The sequence below is a fragment of the Callospermophilus lateralis genome, chromosome 1 (genome assembly GCF_048772815.1).
Source record: "Callospermophilus lateralis isolate mCalLat2 chromosome 1, mCalLat2.hap1, whole genome shotgun sequence".
Lineage (NCBI taxonomy): Eukaryota > Metazoa > Chordata > Mammalia > Rodentia > Sciuridae > Callospermophilus > Callospermophilus lateralis.
In genome coordinates, this window is record NC_135305.1 from 140,710,279 (window position 1) to 140,730,264 (window position 19,986).

Sequence of the window (19,986 nt, forward strand, 5' to 3'; positions counted from 1 at the left end):
CCATGGACATTTAGATTCTGGGGCAATCCGGCACTCTGTCACTTGGGAGGACAGGAGCCTGGGGAGGCCCTGAGGGCAGGCGGTGTATCTTCTGACTGTCTGCACATACACACACACTCTCTCACACATAATCACCACACCCATATGTGTTTACCAGGCCTGGCTATGGAGTGGGGAAAGGAACTCAGACACCATTTTCATTGGACAAGCTTAAAACACAATGTGGCTCATTTTTATTTTATCTCAGAAAAAAAAGAAATTTCCCTTTAGAAGTAAAGGCAGTTAGACAGGGCCTCTAATTGGGCAGCTCTGAGCTGCCCAGGCACAGGTCCTTGGCCTGCAAGCCCTGACCTCTCCCCAGGGGCCTGAGTCTATGCCCTGGCACTGTTCCCATTACAACTGTCTGTCCTCCAGCCCAGCTTTGTCACCTCAAGAGTTGGCCCTGGGACTAAGTGCATGGCAGTTTGTGGCAGCAGGAGAGGGCTGCCCAACTCCCTGGGCAAACTCCTGGTGCCAGTTTAGCAGCAGGATGGACAACAGGCCTAGAAGCCAGGGAGGGAAAGATAATAAAATAGGATTTCCTTGCACGAGATCTTCTGGTGGGGGGGGTCAACTTCCACCTCTGGTCCAGCAGCTCCCGGAGCCCTAGAAAGTCTGCCAAGGGTGGTGTGTGGCAGGAGGTCTGTTGAAGGCATTCCCCAGCCTCAGGTCACAGCTTCTCTGCAGACAAATTGGGGCTTTTAGATACTTCATGGAATGGGGGACTGGGCCCTGCCCAGCCAAGATGCTGCTGGTGCTGTGGCCCTGGCCTCAGACAGGGCCTGACAGCATGAAACATCTGCTTCCTTGGACCCTAACCCCTTTTTGCTGGGACTCATGCTGCTCCAGCTTGGGGCTCCCTCCTCTCAGTCCAAAGTGAATCAGACACCCGATGGGTCTCCCAACACACTCATTCTTCTCTTCTCCCAACACGACTGGTCCAGCCAACCAGAAAGATTAAGATTTCCTTCTCTCAGGAAGGGGCAAACTCCATGCACCATCAGGACACTCCTGCTCCGCCCTGGGCCAGGGGGTCCTCTAGGCCAGGGGACTCTGGGCATGCTCCCTTGTGCTCATGGCTGAGGAGCTCCACGTCTGCGAGGCTGGTATCCCCGTGGAACCCTCTGGCATTCCCTCCACTCACCAGCCCCAAGGCATAACCATTGGGCCGCCGCTCAGGATGGGGTGCGCTGCCATTTGCCCACACCCCTGGGGGGTGGCCATTGAGGCGGAGGCTAACCTGCTCTCCCTCTGTGCTATGAGCTGCCAAGGCCCGGGCACTGGAGCCCCCTGCCTTGAAGGGTTCCCGCTGCCTCAAGACATGGCTGCGAATGATCTTGCGGAAAGTCTGGCGGAACTCGCGGATGCGGTAGGCATAGATGAAAGGATTAACAACAGAATTACTGTGGGAGAGGACAATAGCCAGGTACATAAGCCAGGGAGGGGCATGGCTGCATTGGGGGCAGAAAAAGGTAAAGCAGTTGATAATGTGCAGGGGCAGCCAGCAGAGGGCGAAGAGACCCACAATGATGGCCAATGACTTGGCAGCATGGACTTCCTTCTGCAGTGTGGACCGAGCCCGCTCCCCTGGCAGGGGCTGACTCTCCATCTGCTTCAGCTGTCGCCGGGCCGCCAGGAAGATTCGCAAGTAGATGCCCAGCATGAGCAGCAGGGGCACCAGCACAAAAGCGAAGAAGTTGTAGTATACCATGTAGTTCATGGGCACCACATCCTCAAAGAGACAGGTCACCTGGCCCTCGCCGCAGTCCTGAGAGTGATTCTTGCCCTCCTTTGGCTGATTGCAGTTGTTCCAGCCCAGCATGGGTGTCAGGCCGATTGCAAATGACAGCACCCAGCAGATTGCAATGATGCCCTTGGCCCTCATGCCAGTCACCAAGCCATTGTACCTGGAGAAAGGAGACCAGTGTCAGAGGTCTGAGAAACCAGGGCTAGATAGGGCTAAGAGTCAAGAAACCCAGAAAGGCACCCTGCTTGGTCTCCCACTCCACTGCTTTCTGGCCAGCTGTAAGGTCTTGGACCAATTGCTTCCTGCCTCCTAGTCTTAGTATCCTCTTCTGTTAAGTGAGATCTATTGGGTCTTGCCTTTTGTGAGCTGCTAGGAGGTCATGAAAGAGCAGACACAGTGGAAACAGAAACCACTGTATAAAAGTTCATGATTATTAGTCTTAGGCATAATTCTGAGACTTAAATTGAATTTGGTTTGAGGAAATTAATAAGTGATTTGTGGAGGAGGGGAAGAAGTAGCACTTCCATATTGGTTGATCTTGGTTCAAGGGACGACACACTTCCCTTTCGAGTGGTTTGGGTCTGGAAGGTGGGCTCATTGAGGATAGAACCAGCCAGACGAGGCCTGAAGATGCTCTAAGCATCTTGAACTCCATTGTTCTTTCTTCACCATTTGACTTGGGTCTCCAGAGGCCCCCCACATGAGACTGCCCAAGATAGTTAGGAAGAATGGGGGTCTCAAGCCAAATGAGCACCACTTCCCATCCAAATCCACCTACCACCCTCTGGAGAGAAATGAGATAGTTTCTTCACATTTACAAGGCAATCTTAATATCCTGGAGGAAATATGTGTATGAAGTACTGAGGTCCAGAGAAGGACAGTAATCTCTCTAAAGTTACTCATTGTTCCTAAGAGCCAGACAGATATCCAAGCCTGCTAATTCCCAGTCCCAGAATCGGGGAATGGCTTGATTTACTGCCAGGAAAGAGACCTCTATCCCAAGGAAAGGTAGCAGCAATTTACTTATCAAATGTGTACTCAAAATAAAAAAAAAAAATCCTCACTGATTGAGAAAGGCAACCTTGGTGACCTCTGAGGGTTGACCTTCTGCTTAGCAATTTCGATTCTGGCAAAACCAGACAACCCTCCCCTCTCCTCTGTCTGGTGGAAGCCCTATCCATCAAGTTCACACTAGGTATCTTCTCCAAGAAGCTTCCTGCCTCATCTGGGCTTCCAAAGCTGGGATACCCCTGGAGACAGTGCTGTCCTGCATCCTGATCTGCATTGCCTCTCTGGCATGGGAGCACAGAGTAGATGCCAAGGAAAATCTGCTCTATTTAATTCCAGAGTTGGAAACATGCAGAAAGGTTGTAGCTCATGGCAAACATAGGTGGCAAACATAGGTGCCTTTAGATAATAAACCAGCAAGGCAGGCTGGTGGGCATTTACACTGTCTCTGCTGCCATATAAAACATGTCAGAAGGCTTGCCTGGCATGTGGGAGGCCTTGGGTTCAATCCCCAGCACAACAACATGTGCACCCAGTGTGGTCAGAGCTGAAGAGGGGCAGGAAAGCTGATACTCTGGGCAGATGCTCCCAACTTTTAATTTTTGCTAAATTCAAATTAAGAAAAATCAAAACCAAAAAATCTAGTGGCTTCTGATCTCTTATCTAGTCCAACCCCCTTATTTCACAGGTGGGGAAACTGAGTTCCAAAGAAGGGAATGGATTTGCCCTAGACATTGCAGAGGCCCAGAGGCAACTCAGGCCCAAGTATGTTTGTCAGTTCTGAATGTTTTGTGGCAACTCTCTTTTTTAAATATTTATTCATAATACCTTTATTTCACTCATTTATTTTTTATGTGGTGCTGAGGATCGAACCCAGGGTCCTGCGCGTGCAAGACGAACGCTCTACTGCTGAGCCACAACCCTAGCCCCTCTGGCAATTCTCTTATTCTGTACTTTTGGAGGTGCTGGGAATTGAATCCAGGATCCTGTGTATGCAGACAAGTGCTCTACAGCTAAGCTACCCCCTCCCCCAGCCCTGTCCAATCAAAATCCAAACCAGGCGTGCCAACAGGCCTCTGCAGGATTAGGGTCACGGATTTGATCATTTCTGCCAAGCAACAGAGCCGGCACTCCTTGTTTCCTGTTCCGGAAAGTCATACACAAAAGTTATATACCCCCCAACTAATACTCACATAGCACTTCCTCTGTGCCAGGCTCTGTACTTTACATTACTACTTCATGTAACCTCACTGAATGGCAGGCTACATTAATGTCGATATTGTTCTTGAGAAAAGTACATCTCTCCCTGGGTTCTAGCCTTGGTACATTCCTGTAAATAAGCAATGTTGTGTCACTTTGCCTTTCTGAGCCTCAGTTTCCTCATTTGTGAAATAGAACTACAAATCTGGACTTGTTCAGCACTACCTCCATAAGGGCAGAATGCTGAATCAGTGAGTGGAAAATCCAAGAAGGCCAACTGTAGCTTGGGGTAGGTCCAAGCCTGTGAGCTGAGCTGTTCATAGGAGAAATGGGATGCCTTGGGCAGTGGTGAGCTTCTTATCATTTGAGGCAATCAAGTAGACACAAGCTATTATAGGGATTGTGTAGGATCTCCTAGACGCTGGTGGCCACTTGCTCTAATGGTTTTTCAAGCTCTTCTCCAGCAGTGGACTTTCATATCTACATTTCTGGGCACTTAGGGGAGTAGAATTGCTGGGGAAGAGAGGGGCTTTATAAGTATTTATTGAATTAATTAATAGGGATATCAGGGCTGAGCCTGAGAGCTCTTGAGAACACAGCATGGAAATCCCTGGGCTGTCCAGTTGCATACTTTTCAGATAAGGGAACCCACAAGGGTTCTTCCACTGCTCTCTGAAAGAAAGCCCCTTGTGGGGACAGAAACAAAACATGTATGAGTGGTACTCATAGGTGAAGAATGTCTCTGGAAGGATACTCACCAAGGTCTTCTGGGAAGGGTTCTTAGGTGTCGGGAGCAAGGAGACAACTTTTCACTATATACTTCTTATTTTTAATGTTTGAGCACATGCAAAGATTATTTATTTTTAAAAAACGCACACCAAATAGGGCTGAGGTGGTAGCTCAGTGGTACAGAATATGATTAACATAGGTAAGGTCCTAGGATGGGCCCCTGGCACTGCCAAAACAAAAACCAAACAACCAACAACAAAAATCCACAACACCAAATAGATTAATTTTGTTGTCCAAAAGTATGCCCCATAAGCTAAGTCCTGGAGCCAGGCATCTGGGGGCCTGGGACAGGATGAGGGTTCAAATGGAATCATGAATGCTCTATGGTCATGCCCAGCAGCATCCCCTGGGCTGCATCTGTAACTAACACAGTCATATCTCAGCCTTCTGGACCCCAGATATAGACTGTTCAGCTGCCCAGTACAATATACAGCCATTCCAGGAAGCCCACAAGAGTCACAGGATGCAGGTGCCAGAGACACTGGCAGCCCTCATTTTCAGGTGCCCGCTGCATTCCTGTGTCTACCAGCCTGTAGGATGCCCCTCCTGGGGATCATGATTACCCATGTTAGGGGCTTACCCTTTAATCTAAGAACATACTCCATGATTCCAGGTGGAGTTTTATGCACATTTGCACCACATTGAGAAGGTGGATCTTTCTTAAGGTATCCAAAGGGGTCAGTGATTCAAGAATTGAAGAGCCTTTGACTCCAGGGGAAACCCAAACTCCTTCTCTAGGCATGAACAGGCCCGAATCAGCCTCACACCTTGCCTTCCCCCTCAGCTCATCTCCTTCCATCACTCAGCATCAAGGTCACCTCTTCCTGGTCCAGAGTCCACATGCTTATTCATTCCTTAGGGTCTCTGACCAGGCTTTGCCCTCCTCCTGATACACCTAACCCCAAACACATGCATTGAGCCTCTAAGGATCCTACAAGACCCATTGGGCAACACTTCTTCCGGGGAACCCTCCCTCCCAATCCTGCCTCTTTATTATTATTATTATTTTTCTGTGTATGGTGCTAGGGATCTTGCACATTCTAAGCATGTGCTCTGCCACTGAGCTATACCCCCAGCCCTCTTGCCCCTTTTGAAATCAGGGCAACTCACTACTATAGGACTTTAGGCCTTGGGATCAACCCCCAACCTATATTTTGGCCTGTTTCTCAGGAGTGAGAGTACCCACCAAGAGACTAAGTGTGAAAGTCCCATGAGAAGGGAAACCTGCATCTTTGACCCTGGGATTTCTATCCTTTGTGGACACTGAGAGCTGTACCTCTACCTTGTGCCCAGTTTCTTTCTCACTGACTAGGCCCTGCCTTACCCCAAAAGTGTCTCTACAATTAGGAGGAGATAATTTGTTCTGAAGCTGAATTTTTTTGGGGGTAGGGGTATATTATGGATTGGACCAGGGGTGCTTAACCATTGAGCCACATCCCCAGCCCTTTTATTATATTTTATTAGAGACAGGGTCTCACTGAATTGCTTATGACCTCGCTAAGTCGCTGAGACTGGCTTTGAACTTGTGATCCTTCTGCCTCAGCCTCCTGAGCTGCTGGGATTACAGGCGTGAACCACTTTACCTGGCTGAAACTGAATTCTTTTAAAAAAGAAAAATCCCAACTACTTGGGAAATTGAGGCCAGCCTGGATAACTTAGTGAGATACTATCTTTTTATAGATTTATTTTATTCATTAATTTTATGTGGTGCTGAGGTTTGAACCCAGGGCCTCACAGGTTCTAGGCAAGTGCTCTACCACTGAGCCACAACCCAGCCCGTGAAATACTATCTTAAAGTACAAAATAAAGAGGAGGGCTGGGGATGCAGCTCAGAGGTAGAGTACCCCTAGATTTAATCCTCAGGACAGGGTGTAGGCCTGAGGCTAGGCATCTGTCAGGGACTAGACCTCAGAGAAGCCCTGTGAACCTTGCTGAGTGGAGCAGCAAATGGCATAGACAAGGCTGGATTCCCAGCTGTGAAGGCAACAAAAGAGGAAGGGGGAGACTAAGTCAGGCCGTCCCTCCGGGACCAGCCAAGAGCTCCTGGTATTCAGTTGCCTCCATCCAGTTTTCCCTCATATCCTGTTTGCTCTCAGAAGCCAGTAGCCCTCCATGCACCCAGTGGCCAGGGGCCTCCAAGAATAGGAAAGTGAAGGGACCCAAGGGCCAGGATCAGTGTGAAGGACACTAGAGTCCTTCCACATCAGAAGACGCACATATGTCTTTCCCTGGCTCTGGCCTCACCATGAGTAATGTGAAGGTCGTAACTGCCACCCAGCCACAATGCTGGGCTGAAAAGGAATAAAGGAGATGCTCTGCTAACATGCTCTGACAGTGGTCAAACTCTGCCCCTGGCACAGGATAACATCATCATCATCCCCACTGACTCCCTGCAGAGGAGAACCAGCCCGAGCCTTCTCAACGCTCAAATGGTTTTTAATCCAACCGAGCACAAATGGTCTGAGGTAGGGGTGAAACTGAAATCCAGCTCTAGGAGGTCCTGGGAGTCAGGGAAGCTGACTGGACCGGAGCAGATGCATGGCTCCAAACCTCCAGCAGCTCAAGAAAGAGCTGAATCCCTTGTCACTTCCACCCACCCACTGGACCCCTGCACCTTTGTCCCCTATTACAGATGAGGAAACAGGCCCAGAGGAAGGCATCTGACTTTCCAAAGCCACATGGTATGTTCCATCCTACTATTTCTTTTGACTCTCAGAAAATAGAGATGGAAAGAAAGACACCAAGGTGGGAAAAACCCTAAGGTTTTTAAATTGAGAACAGCCCTCCTGATCTCTCCCTGGAATGTTGTTGCCCTCTGAATCAGAGAAGAAACTGAAAGCTAGTCTACTGCTTCCCCTTAGCACTCATGCTACCACTGCCTGCACGCAGCCTCGCTCCCTGAGATGGACTCCGGTCCTCTCTTTTCTGGTTCACTTGGTACCCACAAACAGGTTTCTCTGGGGCTTCCCTATTCTGAGCTGTCCTTAGACAGCTGCCCTTCCCCCTGGAACAAGGGATAGGAGCTTATCCCACAGACTGTGCCTAGAGTCAGACCACCTCTAACTCAGTTCCCTTTTTAAGGAGGGCCAGGATCCTCTTCTCCTTTGAGAAGTCCTTTGACAAGGGCCTTAGAGTTCCACTCCTTCTTTTGGGCAGCCTGATATGGGTCCTTTCTTCCCTCTTAGGGCTCAAGTTACAGCAGTGGCTACTGGGTACAGCTTCTGGGAGACTGAGCTGCCTGTGACCATTCCCCAAAGACATGTCACAGTAGTGGCAGGCTATGTTTTTTCCTAGGCCTAGTCTTAGTTCTGCTACCAACTTTTTGTGTGGTCCTGAAAGAGCTAGCTCCTTTTTCAGAGCCTCATTTTTCCATTCAGATGAAGAGAGGAAGGAAATGACCTTTAAGGGCTCTCTTGGGTTTGACACTCTGAATTTCCATTTGTTCACTGAGCCTGTTCGTCCTCCCTTCTGGGGTACCCTCAGCCCAGAATAGGGAAACAGGGGCTTCCTCAGTTGGTGGGCACTCTACCTGTTTGGGAGATTTTACCATGGGAACAAGTGTACACAGATTCCCAATCATGGAGACCTCCCTCAGGTCCTGCAGCCACCCTGGCTATGGAACCCAGCTCTATGGTGGAGGAGCAAGAAGGTGGAGGAAGTGGACCCTGGGTTCCCCAGAGGAAGGACACACATTCTTGCTCTCTATGCTCTAGGTAGGTGAAGTCTACACAAGTAAACTCAGCCTGGGGGAAAGTCTTCGTTTACACAATACTTTGCTGAAGTCACTTTGCAAAAGACTCACCATAAAAACCCCCCTCCCACAGCCAGCCCCTTAGTGCATGAGAGTCCTTGGTGACCTGAAGAGCAACATAATTTGCATATAAGTCCAAATGACTCACTGTGGCATTCAGCCAAGTCACTTCCCCTCTCTGGGTCATTTTCCTAACATGCACTCTGTGAGGCCAGCCAAGAAGAACTGAGGAAAGGCAATCAGTGGGCGGGTCCTAGCTGAGGTTCTATGGTTTTCCATGGTTCCCCACCCTCTCCAGCATCATGCAGGGAGTTTTGCTCTGTTCTGTGAAGAATGGCCCAGTGTGGTGCAGGTCCAAGCCACACTCATCTGCCAGCAGCCAAACATGGCTGGCTGCACACAGCTTCAACCATGGGGGGAAAGCCAGATTGGCATACTGGCTGCTCACCCACCAGCCCTGGGCAGTCACAGGCTAAGGCCATAGCCCAGACGCTGGGCATAACCAGCCTTTGTACAGACAAACCCCTGATCCCCAGCTCACCGAAGTGGGATGCGAATGGCGATGTAGCGGTCAATGGCAATGGCCAGAAGGCTGAAGATAGAGCTCTGTGTGAGGACCAGGAGGAAGCAGGCGAAGAAGAGGCAGCCATGGCAAGCAGCGCAGAACCCAGTGCTGATGGTGATGGCAAATGGGATGGCGAGTACACCAACTGCGATGTCAGCTGCCGCCAGCGATACCACAAAGAAGTTGGTGACGTTCTGCAGGTTGCTGTTGATCCACACGGCCCAGCAGACCAACACGTTGCCCAGGACAGCCAGCATAGCAATGGCCAGCTCCACTGTGATGTATACTGAGGAGCCCATGGTGGGATTGGCTGCAGACGGGCAGGCTCAGCAAGGACACGGGCTGGGCCAGCTCACGGTCCATAGCTGCAGCCCAGCCGTCTGCTGCCCAGGCAGAAGGGCCTAGGCCCCAGAGCCTCTTCCTTACAGGAGCCAAGAGCGTCCCTGTGGTGGGTGGTGCTCTCCAAAGGTCTTCTCACAGATAACTCCAAGTCTTCTCACACCAGGCCCTCTCCAGGGGCTCCAACGGCTGTGTCATGGCTCAGTTCGGCTCCAGGGTTCCCAAAGTACCTGCAAAGAAAGTCTGGTAAGCAGCTGGACCACTCTGACCCCTGCTGTTTCAGATTCTGCTCCACCAGTGGGCAAGGTGTCAGCACAAGAATGACCCCCATGCCCTGTCCAGTCAGCTATGATCACAGGCAGGAGGCAGGAGAGTTGGGATTCTGGCCTCCATTTCAGGGAAGGATACAGACCCAGAAAGGTCACTGAGCAAAACTACTTTCCCTTGGTCCTGGGAAATTCTTGCCAGGACCCTCATGCAAACCCCTCCCAGGGAAGCATTCTCTTCTCTCAGACTCTGCAGGACAGACACAGAAGGGACTATGGGCAGAACCATAGCTGCACCCCCTGCCAGGACTCTGGCTCACCCCTCTGCACTATCCAAGGCTGCATTTCAGGTGCTGAGGTCATGGCTCTCCCAGCCCGGACTCAGGGCTAAAGATCAGTCCACTTTTTTTTTTTTTTTGGTGTTCCCTCCACCCCAGGAGCCAAGAATCTATCAAAAAGTTAAGTCTCTAATGTTGCTCCCTAGGCTCAGTTTCTCAAGCCTTCTCTGGCAGCCTGGCCAGCCTCCTGGGTCTCTGTACTCACTGCCAGCTCCACAACCCTCTCTCTTTCCCAGAAAGGTCCTTCTCCCCCATTGGGCTCTCTCAAGCCCACCCACCCTCTCTCCCAGGACTGGCTTTTCAGCCTGCTTCAGCTGGCTCCATCTCCAGCAAGCTCTCCAGGGAACTACCAGTGCCCACCTAAGGGATACCAGCTGCCCCATCGAGGGACAGAGACTCCTGGAGTTCAGATCTGGAGGGATCTGAGGAGCTGTCTGGTCCTGTCTTCTACTGTCGGCAGTTAAGCCCCCGCACCCTCATAGGTAGCACAGCAAGCACAAACCTGAACCTGCTGCCTCCTGGTGTCCCTGAGAGCAGGCTGCACATCTGGGTGGGGCAGGCGCTGAGGCTGCCTCCCTTCTCTGAGGGATCCGCCTCCCTTTTCTCCTCCCACACTTCCCCCCCCACCTGCTTCTCTGCCTGACTGACACAGGGAATGACAGACTTAAATCACTCCTGCTGGGGGACCATAGGCAAGAACGTGTTTTTCTCCAAGCATGGTGGTGCACACCTGTAATCCCAGCCGCTCCTACAAGGATGAGGCAGGAGAATCCCAAGTTCAAAACCAGCCTCGGCAACCAGTGAGAGACCCTGTCTCAAAAAATAAAAAAGAGGTCTGGGGCTGCAGCTCAGTTTCAGAGTGCTTGCCTAACATGTGTGAGGCCCTGGGTTCAATTCTCCGCACCACATAAAAAATAAATGAATAAAATAAAGGTTCATCAACATCTAAAAAAAATTTTAAAATAAAATAAAAAAAAGAGGTGGGGATATTTCTCAGTGATTAAGCATCATTCAGTTTAATCACTGGTACCAGAAAAAAAAAAAAAAAAAAAGAATGGTTTTCCTTTCTGGGCCTCAGGCTCCCCACTCATATAGTGAAGCAGTTGGACCCCAGATGACCTCTAGATGCCACTGCAGCTCTTGCCCAGGAATCTATCAGAAGGAAATAAACAACAGATTTGAAAGTGCTCCCCCAAAGTCAAAATGTCATAGAAACATGGGAATAGTTGACATCCCTAGAGAGTCAAAGTCTTGGTCTCCCTAGCAGGCCTGAGCCCAGTCCAAACTCCAGCTGTTCCTCCCTGACCTTGTGAAGTGGTCTCAGTCCAAGTGGACCTCTGCCCACTAAAGCGACTCTCTCTGAGAGCTGATAGGCTCCCAAATCTACTTCCTTCAGTCCTAAATTCTCCACGTCCCAGGGGTGCATAGCAGCAGAGGCTGCCTTTTGGCTTCCTGCACATGGTCCATCTTTCCTCATTTCCTCGAGGATATGAGGGATTGAACAGGTCTGGAGACCCTGGAAAAAGGTCACTCTGGTCCCAGGTTCATTTCAAAGGGCTGCCTCACCCCCAAATTGGCCAGGAGGCAATAGAGGACTGAAACAAATGAAATCCTAAGTTTTCCTTCTAAATGTAATGCTGTCACTGCCTCAGACTGGCATTGGCACAGGCACAATCTAAAGCCACATTTGGAAGGGGCATGGTTCCTAGACCAAACAGGCCCTTCTATCCCAGCAGGAGGCTTGGAATGGACCATATGACACAGAAGAGTCTGGAAACTGGAGGATAAAAAGGCCAAAGACGTCACAGAAACTGAGGGTCTCAGGCAGTGTGTAATAGAGGGCTGAGTCTTACTGAGCTTGCGCTCTTCACAGGGCACTTGCCAACCCGCCGTTCACAAAGTGTGTCCCTGGCAAATCAAGCCTCTAGGCACCGTCTCTCACCACATACCATGTCCCTCTGTGCTCCTGGCCTGAAATTCACAGTAGTATTTACCGGGAGTACACCTGACCCCCAACAGACCCAGATCCAACAGGTGCTAGGGAAGCTGCTGCCAGTTCAGGGGCTGCCTCCCACCCATGTCCAGTGTGACCTCCCAGGCCCAGGAACAGCAGCAACAGGTCATTAGCCAATCAGGCTCAGCCAAGCCAGCAAGCCTATGAGGAGCCACTGGTATCTAGAGATCCTACTCCTGCCACTGGTGCCTCCTAGAGGAAAAGGATAACCAGCTCATGCCCCATGGGCCTTCTGAAGGGGAATCTACTGAAGGATGCCACCGCCTCCTACCAATCTGACCAACCATGGTCCTTGACCGTTCTTCAGATTCCAGGGCCCCACCAGGGGGAGACAAGGGCTCCCCAGCCTATCATCCAGAGCTTCACTGACATGTCACATCACCAGTGCCTGAACTGTGGACCATATTGACTCCACTCCAGCCAGAATGCCTGGCTTGGAAGGGGCCTGACCCAGAACTCTGGTGAGACTCTCATGACAGCTCTGGATACATGCCTGAATTCTCAGGGTCTCTTCTGTGTGAGGTCCCCATGCTGAACAGCATCAGAAGTGGCACCCTTCCTGATTATTCTAAAGCTACATTTCTTTTGTCCAAAGCTCACGGAATGCACTTGACTTTTCTGCCCAGGCTAACCTTAAGTGAGGCTAAAGGTACATCTTGGGCTCCTGCCAGCATGACCAGCATAGGCTCCCTTGTGCATGGCCTGCTGCCTTTTGTCCCTTTCCTCAAGGGGGCAGGTAGCCTTCCTGCAGGTTCCTCCTGCTGCCACCAGCACATCCCTGGGGAGACTTCTCTGGTCCCACAGAGAAGTGCATCTGCTAAATTAGAATCCACTCTGGGCTGTTTCTTCCCCAGCCCTGAGTTTGGCAGATCAGTGGAACCAGAGGCATCCCCAGGACAGGGGGCAGGGAGGAGATTGGGAGCCACGTGCTACTGGGAGAACTCCGGGGGGGATGATTGGGGTTTGCCCAGCTAGACGAGTCAGGAGTGCCCTGACTCATAGCCTTTTTCTGTGGTGTAAATGCTCTTACTAGGACCAATTTCAAACTACTATTAGGTCACTAACCAGAATAGGGAAGCCATACATACAGCTGGTTACCAGGTGCCAGGCACTACTGAGCCACCAAACCCTGTGCTTTCTGGCTAGGCTACTTGCCAGGACCTTATGCTGGACCCTCTCAAGGAGCTTGTACAGCCTTCCCGGGAGCTTGGAAAATGATGGACATCTGTGTTCTCACCAACCTCATAAACCCCATTTTACAGATAGGACACTAAGGCCCAAAGAGATAAAATGACCTCTCAGCCTTACCAAGAGCATTAAAAGGTGGCTTAGGACGGGGAAGAATGCCATGGAACACAGCAGCTGGAAGATTTCTTGGGCCCTTTGGCTTCCCTCCCTTTTGAAGCCTCCCAGAGCTACAGGAAGGTGGAAGGTCATGGGGAAGGGGGTTAGGGTGGGCCAGGATCTGGCAATTTCCTATCCCTCTCTGTTGGTCCTATCTAATTAATCCTTGAGTCATCTGTTGCTAGCCAGGGGGGAAATTAAATATTAATAATGTCATATTTCCTCATGATTATCCCTTGTTGGGATGGGGCAGAGGGCAGACATGGTCCCCAAAAAACTACAGACACATGCTAATGAACGTGCTTGATTAGCCTTTAAAGGATACCCTTGAAAGAGCTAGGGATATAGCTCAGTGATAGAGCACTTGCCCAGCATGCCGAAGGCCCTGGGTTCAATCTCCAGAACTGCAAAAACAAAACGAAACAAACTCATAGGATTCCCAGCAGTCAGACTCAAAATGCTGCCTTTTCCTCCCTTTTCACCCACACCTACCCAGACCCAGCTGCTTTAATTAAAACTCCATTTAATCAAAACCCATACATCTCCTGGCCCACCTCTTTCGGCTTCTCATACATCACACAAGCAAGGCTCTCTGTATACATACCCAGATGGTGGCTGTACCCCCACAGAGCCTGCTGGATGGAGGTGCCAGCCAGCTTTCAAGCAGTTCCCTGCACACCTGCTCCTGGGTGCGGCCAAGGGCAAGGATCAGAGCACAGCACAGAGACTCTGCCGATTGCATTGATTGGGCTCCAGAGTCCCAGATTTAGAATCCTCCTTCCACTTTCTAGTAGCAAATGTTCACCTGTTACATACTCTGCAGTGCCACGAGGCATCCCAACTGCTGGACCACAGGAAGCCCTGTGTTACCTGCTGCCAACCTGAGGATTCAGGTACTACAGGCCACTCTCTGTCCCCACAGCCTCAGCTCCCATTTCAGATGAGCTGCAAACCCCAATTTCAAAACACCAAAGGAAATTTAAGACTAAGAAAGATAAACAACCATATCAAAACCATGGAGAGGGAGCCAGGGTTGTGGCTCAATGATAGAGCGCTTGCCTAGCATGTATGAGGCACTGGGTTAGATTCTCAGTACCGCATATAAATAAATGAACAAAATAAAGGCCCATCAACGTCTAGAAACAATATTAAAAAAAAACATGGGGAAATTAGTTCATTACAGAAGAGAGGAAGGTAATGGAGTAATGCAATAATGATTTTTCAAGACATTTCAGATTCTCAAAGAAACAAAGGAGTAGCATCCATAAACAAGAATGAGAATTTACAAATCCACTGGCAGAAATAAGAATAGGAGACTATGAACAAGAAATAACATAAAATCCCAGACATGAAAAAAAAAGGGACTAAAATAAAGAACACACCAGGTGTGATGGGCTTCAGGCAGGCAGGCTGTTGAAGGGATAGTTGGGGATCAGCAAGATGGAATTCTCACAGAAACCTCATGGACACAAGGCCTATGAGGAAACAGTAGAGAGACACAGAAGGGAAATTGAGAAGCATCAACATCTGTCTCTCAGGGGCTCAGGAGGAAGATGAAAAGGCAAAACCGAATCACAGCTGGATGGGCAGGCTGACTCCTAGTCTGGACCACAAGCCTTGTGTTGGCCCAGTTGTGACAGCACAAGAGCTTCTCAGAATACCAGGACCCAGGATCCACTGAGCTCCTATTAAATCATGCTAGGCAGGTGCCTTTTGTGGCTGCCTGGAACTGAGCAACTACTAGCCTGGGCCTCTCTTTCTTCCCTAGCTACCTCTGGGGCTGCACAGTGCCTGGCTTCAGATGCCTGGTGCAGGCTGGGCCCCAGGTACCCAGGCAGGTTCCCCATGGTACACCCTCCCCCACCATCCATGGGTGTGCAACTGCTGCTCTCTGCTCCTGGGGACAGGATGTGGGCAGGAACAGAGAACCAGCTCCCTGTCGCTGGAGGCTGAGGCACTGGGCCTGCCTCTCAGAGCAGCCTCCATACCACTGACCACAGGCCAGCCTTGGGGCTGCCTCAGCCTTGCCCAGAGGGCCACCCAGTCTACCACAGCTTCCTTCTTCCCAGTGGGGACCCAGAATGGTCCCTGCCATCCCCATATGCTCAAGCCAGATGCAAGAAAAGTCACAGGTCCCAGTCTCCTTGCCTTAGGTGATCTTAACTCATTACAGGCAGCTTCTCCAGACAACACCCCCTCCAAGGAACCATGCCTCACAGAGGTGCTAAGAGCCCATTCTGTGGTGTAAGCAGCCTAGGTAGTATCCACACCAACTCTATCATGCACTTCCTGTGCCCCGAGCACCAGGTTTCCCCTCTGTGCTGTGGCTCCTCATATGTGCACAGGCTCTGGTAAGATAGCATCACGTGAAAAACCCACCACGTATACCTCCCACAAATGGCAGATGACAGGTGCTGTATCGCCTAAAGAGGGGACACAGGGCTAGGCATGATGGTGCATGCCTGTAATCCCAGTGGCTCAGGAGGCTGAGATAGGAGGATGGTGAGTTCAAAGCCAGCCTCAGTAATGATGAGGCTGCTAAGCAATTCAGTGAGACAGCGTCTCCAAATAAAATACAAAATGGAGCTAAGGATGTGGCTCAGTAGTTGAGTGTTCCTGAGTTCAATCCCTATTACCAAAAAAAGAGGGGACATGGGGGCTCCAGAGCACGCAACCCCAGTGAGCCTGGAGTGGAATGCTGACAGGGACCTGTTGAAGGGGCAGTGCTTAGCACACTGAGGACAGAGGGATGTGGACCCATGCTGGGGTCTCTAGGACACAGGTGTGATGATGCAGCCCTGGAGGCTGAAGGGAAAGGGCAGCAGGAGCCAGACCAACCTGAGCATATCCCATCTGAGCCCTGTCCATTGCTCCTTTGCCCTTTAGTGGCTTCCCCCCAGGCTGACTCATGGCTTGTAGAGGACACTGAGGTTAGGAGCAAAGCTCTTGTAGCAGATGAGCAGAAAACTATCAGCTCTGGGATTCTGGGCAGAGACCACCAGCCTAAGTCCCAGGAAAGGCATCCTTCATCTCTCCTCCAGATAACAGATGCTGCTAGAAACAGGCTGGTGGAACAGCAGCATCCCCACAGGTGGGAGCCACAGAAGGGCAGTGCTGTCCCCTGCCCAGCAACTTCAAAAAATAGAAGTCAGTCCTGCAGGAGTGGGTGTAGGCCCAGAGGGATTCCCAAGGGCTTCTCAGAGGAGAGAACTTTGGAGGGACTTGAAAGACAAAGAGGTAAAAGGAAAGAGGTGGGAGATATTCTATCAAAGAAAACAGCCTGTACACAGCTCAGAAGAATATCTGAGAATATCTGAGAAACAACCAGGCTTGAGGTTGTCCCAGCAGCAAGTCCTGCCTTCCCAGCAAGTCTAAGCTCCTTCACAGGCTGGGGTGAGGAGCAGCTGCTTTTCCCCTCCATCAGGATCCTCTCCAGCCCTTGGCAGGATCTCATAGCTTCCAGGCTGCAGGGGCCAGAAGTCTCAGGTGAACAATCAGCCCCATGGAGGCGGGCTCTTCCCTTCATCCCAGTTCCTTTCTCTCCTCATCTGGATCCAACATGGACCCAAGGGTCCCACCCTGAGACACTGGACTCTCTCTGCTCCCTCCAACCTCCAGACAATTCTCCTTCACTAATTAAGTCTTTCAGGCCAACCTCCACCTTTCTGTGGCCTCCAGTGTGTCCTAGAGTCCAGACCCTTCCCTGGGGAGGGATAGTTGAAACTCCTCCCTTTTGCTGACTCAGCATCTGACTGTGTCAATCTCCTCTCCTCAGTGTCCCCACCATGCACAGAAAAACCACATCTCTTTAATAAGAAAGATAGTAGAATGTATCGGACATTACTTTCCTATGTGCATATATGATGACATGACCAATGTATCTACATCATGTACAGCCAGAAGAATGAGAAATTATACCCCAAAAATGTATAATATGTCAAAATACATTCTACTGTCATGTATGACTAATGAAAATAAATAAACAAACAAAAACCCCCATCTCTCTGCCCTTCTCGCCTGTGCTGATCCATTTCTGCCACCCTTCCCTCTGCTCTCTCACACACACAATCCTCAGAGCTTGGCTTGACAAGACAGATCTCAAAGATACTGAGATGTTGATTCCAGCTCATCTGTAGTGAGATGGCTCAGGATCAGGCAGGCTAGAAGGTGGGAAGGGTCACTGTGGGATTTCACTATTGAGAATCACCAAAGGGTTGTGGTACACTCACAGACCCTGAACTTTGCAGGACCCTATACCCTGAAACCACATGCTTGCTCTCAAGCCAACTCTTATCCACACCTACCTCTACCCACAGTGATCTCTTGTGGAGTCTCTTGACATTCCCTACAGGGTTTTCCAGCTTAAGTACAGTCCCCTGACTGTGTTCTGACTTCACCCCAGCTCCAGCCAATGCATGTCTCATTTCTTCTCCAGCAGAGCCCCATTGTTAGGAACACTGTCCTTGCTCTACAGATGAGAAAATGGATTCCCAGGGCAGTGACCTTTCCAAGGCCACCAAGTTAGTGAGTCAAGGAGGCAAGATCAAAACCCAGTTTAGGGCATCAAAATCTGGTCCTGTGGCTGGAGTTGTGGCTAAATGGTAGAGTGCCCACACAGCACATGCAAGGCTCTGGGTTCGATCCTCAGCACCACATAAAAATAAATAAATAAAATAAGGATATTGTGTCCAACTACAACTAAAAAATAAATATTAAAAAAAAATCTGGTCCATTGGTCACTCTTAAGATCAATTGTTGCCCTTTTTGGCATCAGCCAAATCCTGTCTTCTATCAAAGGTGTGCCCTTAGCCTCCTTCAGGCTATAAGAATGGAGTCCTGGAATCTGTTTATTAGCACTGAGGGGTTGTGAATGGAGGGGTACTGGCTGGGATTTTCCCAAGGAGCACTAGATTCTGGGAGACTCTAAAAGGCAAGAGCCAAGGTTTGAAGTACTGACACTATAGCTAGGGGACAAGTACATGAGGAGCTCCTACCACAGATATGCTGGGTCTCAGGATGGGGACCAGCCCACCAAGACAAAGCCTGGGTGCCCCACCCAAGACCTTCAGGACCAAGGCGGCAGCTCTCTGACTCCACCACACACTCCCTGGACCACTGTGCTCCAGAGAGCTTTCTTTCCTCAGGGGCAGAACATCCTGGCTGGGCATGGAGGTGGCATGAAGTTTTCTGGAAGATACAGAGTCTAGGAGTCCTGGGCAGCAGAGGCAGAGCACAGGGCACCAACACCAGGGAAGGCTTGGGCTCCAGGCTTGCGGAGAGTACAGACTCTGGGGTCAGGAGGTGGGATGCAGGCTTTGGGGGGGGGGGGAAGGAGAGTGGGCAAAGAGGGCCAGTAACCCTTCACAAGAGCCAGAACACCCGGGACACCACTGGCTTTCCCTCCCGCGGCGATCCAGACTCCCGCATCTACCACCCCGGAAAACTCAGTCTTTCCTTCCAGACGGGGAAATTAAGGTCTAGAGCATGAACGCGAGGATCTTTGCTCCTGTGGCTCACGTTCCCCTCCTCGAGCTCCTGGGCTGTCCTGGGCCAAAACCATTCCCGCCATTCCTACCTTCGCTGAGAGCAGCGGGGCACTCTGCCAGCATTGGTCCGAGAGGCTCGCACCCACTCCGAGTCCTCCGGCCTCTCCTGGGTCCCCTGACCCCGGTTCCCGCTACCACTGTCCACTGGGTGCGTTAGTGCTCTCCCCACCGCGTTTCGAACTGCCCTTTTTCGCCGGGCCCCAGACGTTCGGGATGCTGTCTTTCCTCGCCTGATGCCCACCAGTGCCCGCCCTGACTCTCCACCTGTTAAAATCCTCTCTGGTCCCTGGGAGTCCGCCCCGTCTCTCTCAGTCCGAGCCTCGGCGCCCTCAGCCCAGCTCTAAGTCTGACGCTCCTGGTAGGGTCATCGCAACGCGGTGGGTCGTCCCTCGGCGCCCAGACAAACCGACGGCTGCTCCCCGCCCATTGCCGGCGAGTACAGACGCCTGCTCCGTACCCCGCCGCTCGAGTCGCCGCACCTTAGCGCCCCTTCCCTTCCCCGCCTACCCCTGCGCACCTTCCGGTCGCTTTGGGGAGGCCAAGAGGATCCGCACACCACACCGACCCCCTTCCGGGCTTAGGACGTGACCTTGCTGGAAGAGTCCCTGCACGGATCATTCCCGTGGCCGCCGCGGGGCAGGGCTCGGACCCGGGCGCTCCTGAACTCTCTCTGAGACGTGGGAAGAGAGGGTCCCAGCGACGAGTATCCTGAACATAGCAGGGGCGCGACCGAGCTGCCCAGCTCTCCTGGCCAGCAGCCTCCGATGGCCCCACCCTGCCAGCTGCCCGCCCTGGACCCCCGGAACCCCGGCCCTGGTACCCCAGCTGACCTGCAGCTCGCGCACCGGCTCCCGCTGTCTTGGCGGCCGCTCGGGCTCCGGCTCCGGCCGCTTCGCTCACGGGCACCCCCTGCAGGCGGCTTCTAGACCCATGCTGCCCCCGCCCCGCCCCGCCACGTGGGGAAACTAAGGCCCAGAGGCTCACTGGGGCCCCAAGGAGATGCCCCTGGCAGAGCCGGACCGCAACGTACTTGGAACGCG

The 19,986-nt window shown here is 51.5% G+C and overlaps 1 protein-coding gene across 5 annotated transcripts; it reads right to left on the reverse strand.

Annotated features, from left to right (window-relative positions):
- Window positions 1-232: 232 nt before the first annotated feature.
- Adora2a (adenosine A2a receptor) lies at window positions 233-19,827 on the reverse strand. 5 transcript variants are annotated; one of them, XM_076867585.1, is made up of 4 exons: window positions 19,777-19,827; window positions 9,076-9,668; window positions 1,280-1,946; window positions 233-720 (listed from the first exon to the last, which is right to left on the reverse strand). In XM_076867585.1, exons 2-4 carry the CDS (start codon window positions 9,396-9,398, stop codon window positions 646-648), a joined length of 1,065 nt encoding a protein of 354 aa, XP_076723700.1. In that variant the 5' UTR covers window positions 9,399-9,668; window positions 19,777-19,827; the 3' UTR covers window positions 233-645. The 5 variants fall into 5 exon arrangements, with proteins under 5 accessions (XP_076723700.1, XP_076723662.1, XP_076723693.1 ...); XM_076867547.1 differs by having other exon boundaries at window positions 633-1,946; XM_076867578.1 differs by lacking the exon at window positions 19,777-19,827 and adding an exon at window positions 19,464-19,535 and having other exon boundaries at window positions 633-1,946.
- Window positions 19,828-19,986: the final 159 nt, after the last annotated feature.

Coding starts and splice junctions, on each gene's coding strand:
- Adora2a (XM_076867547.1), bottom strand. CDS start 9,398: ATGGGCTCCTCAGTATACATCACAGTGGAGCTGGCCATTGCTATGCTG. Junction 1,947..9,075: donor GCCATTCGCATCCCACTTCG/GTGAGCTGGGGA, acceptor TCCTTTCTCCAG/GTACAATGGCTTGGTGACTG.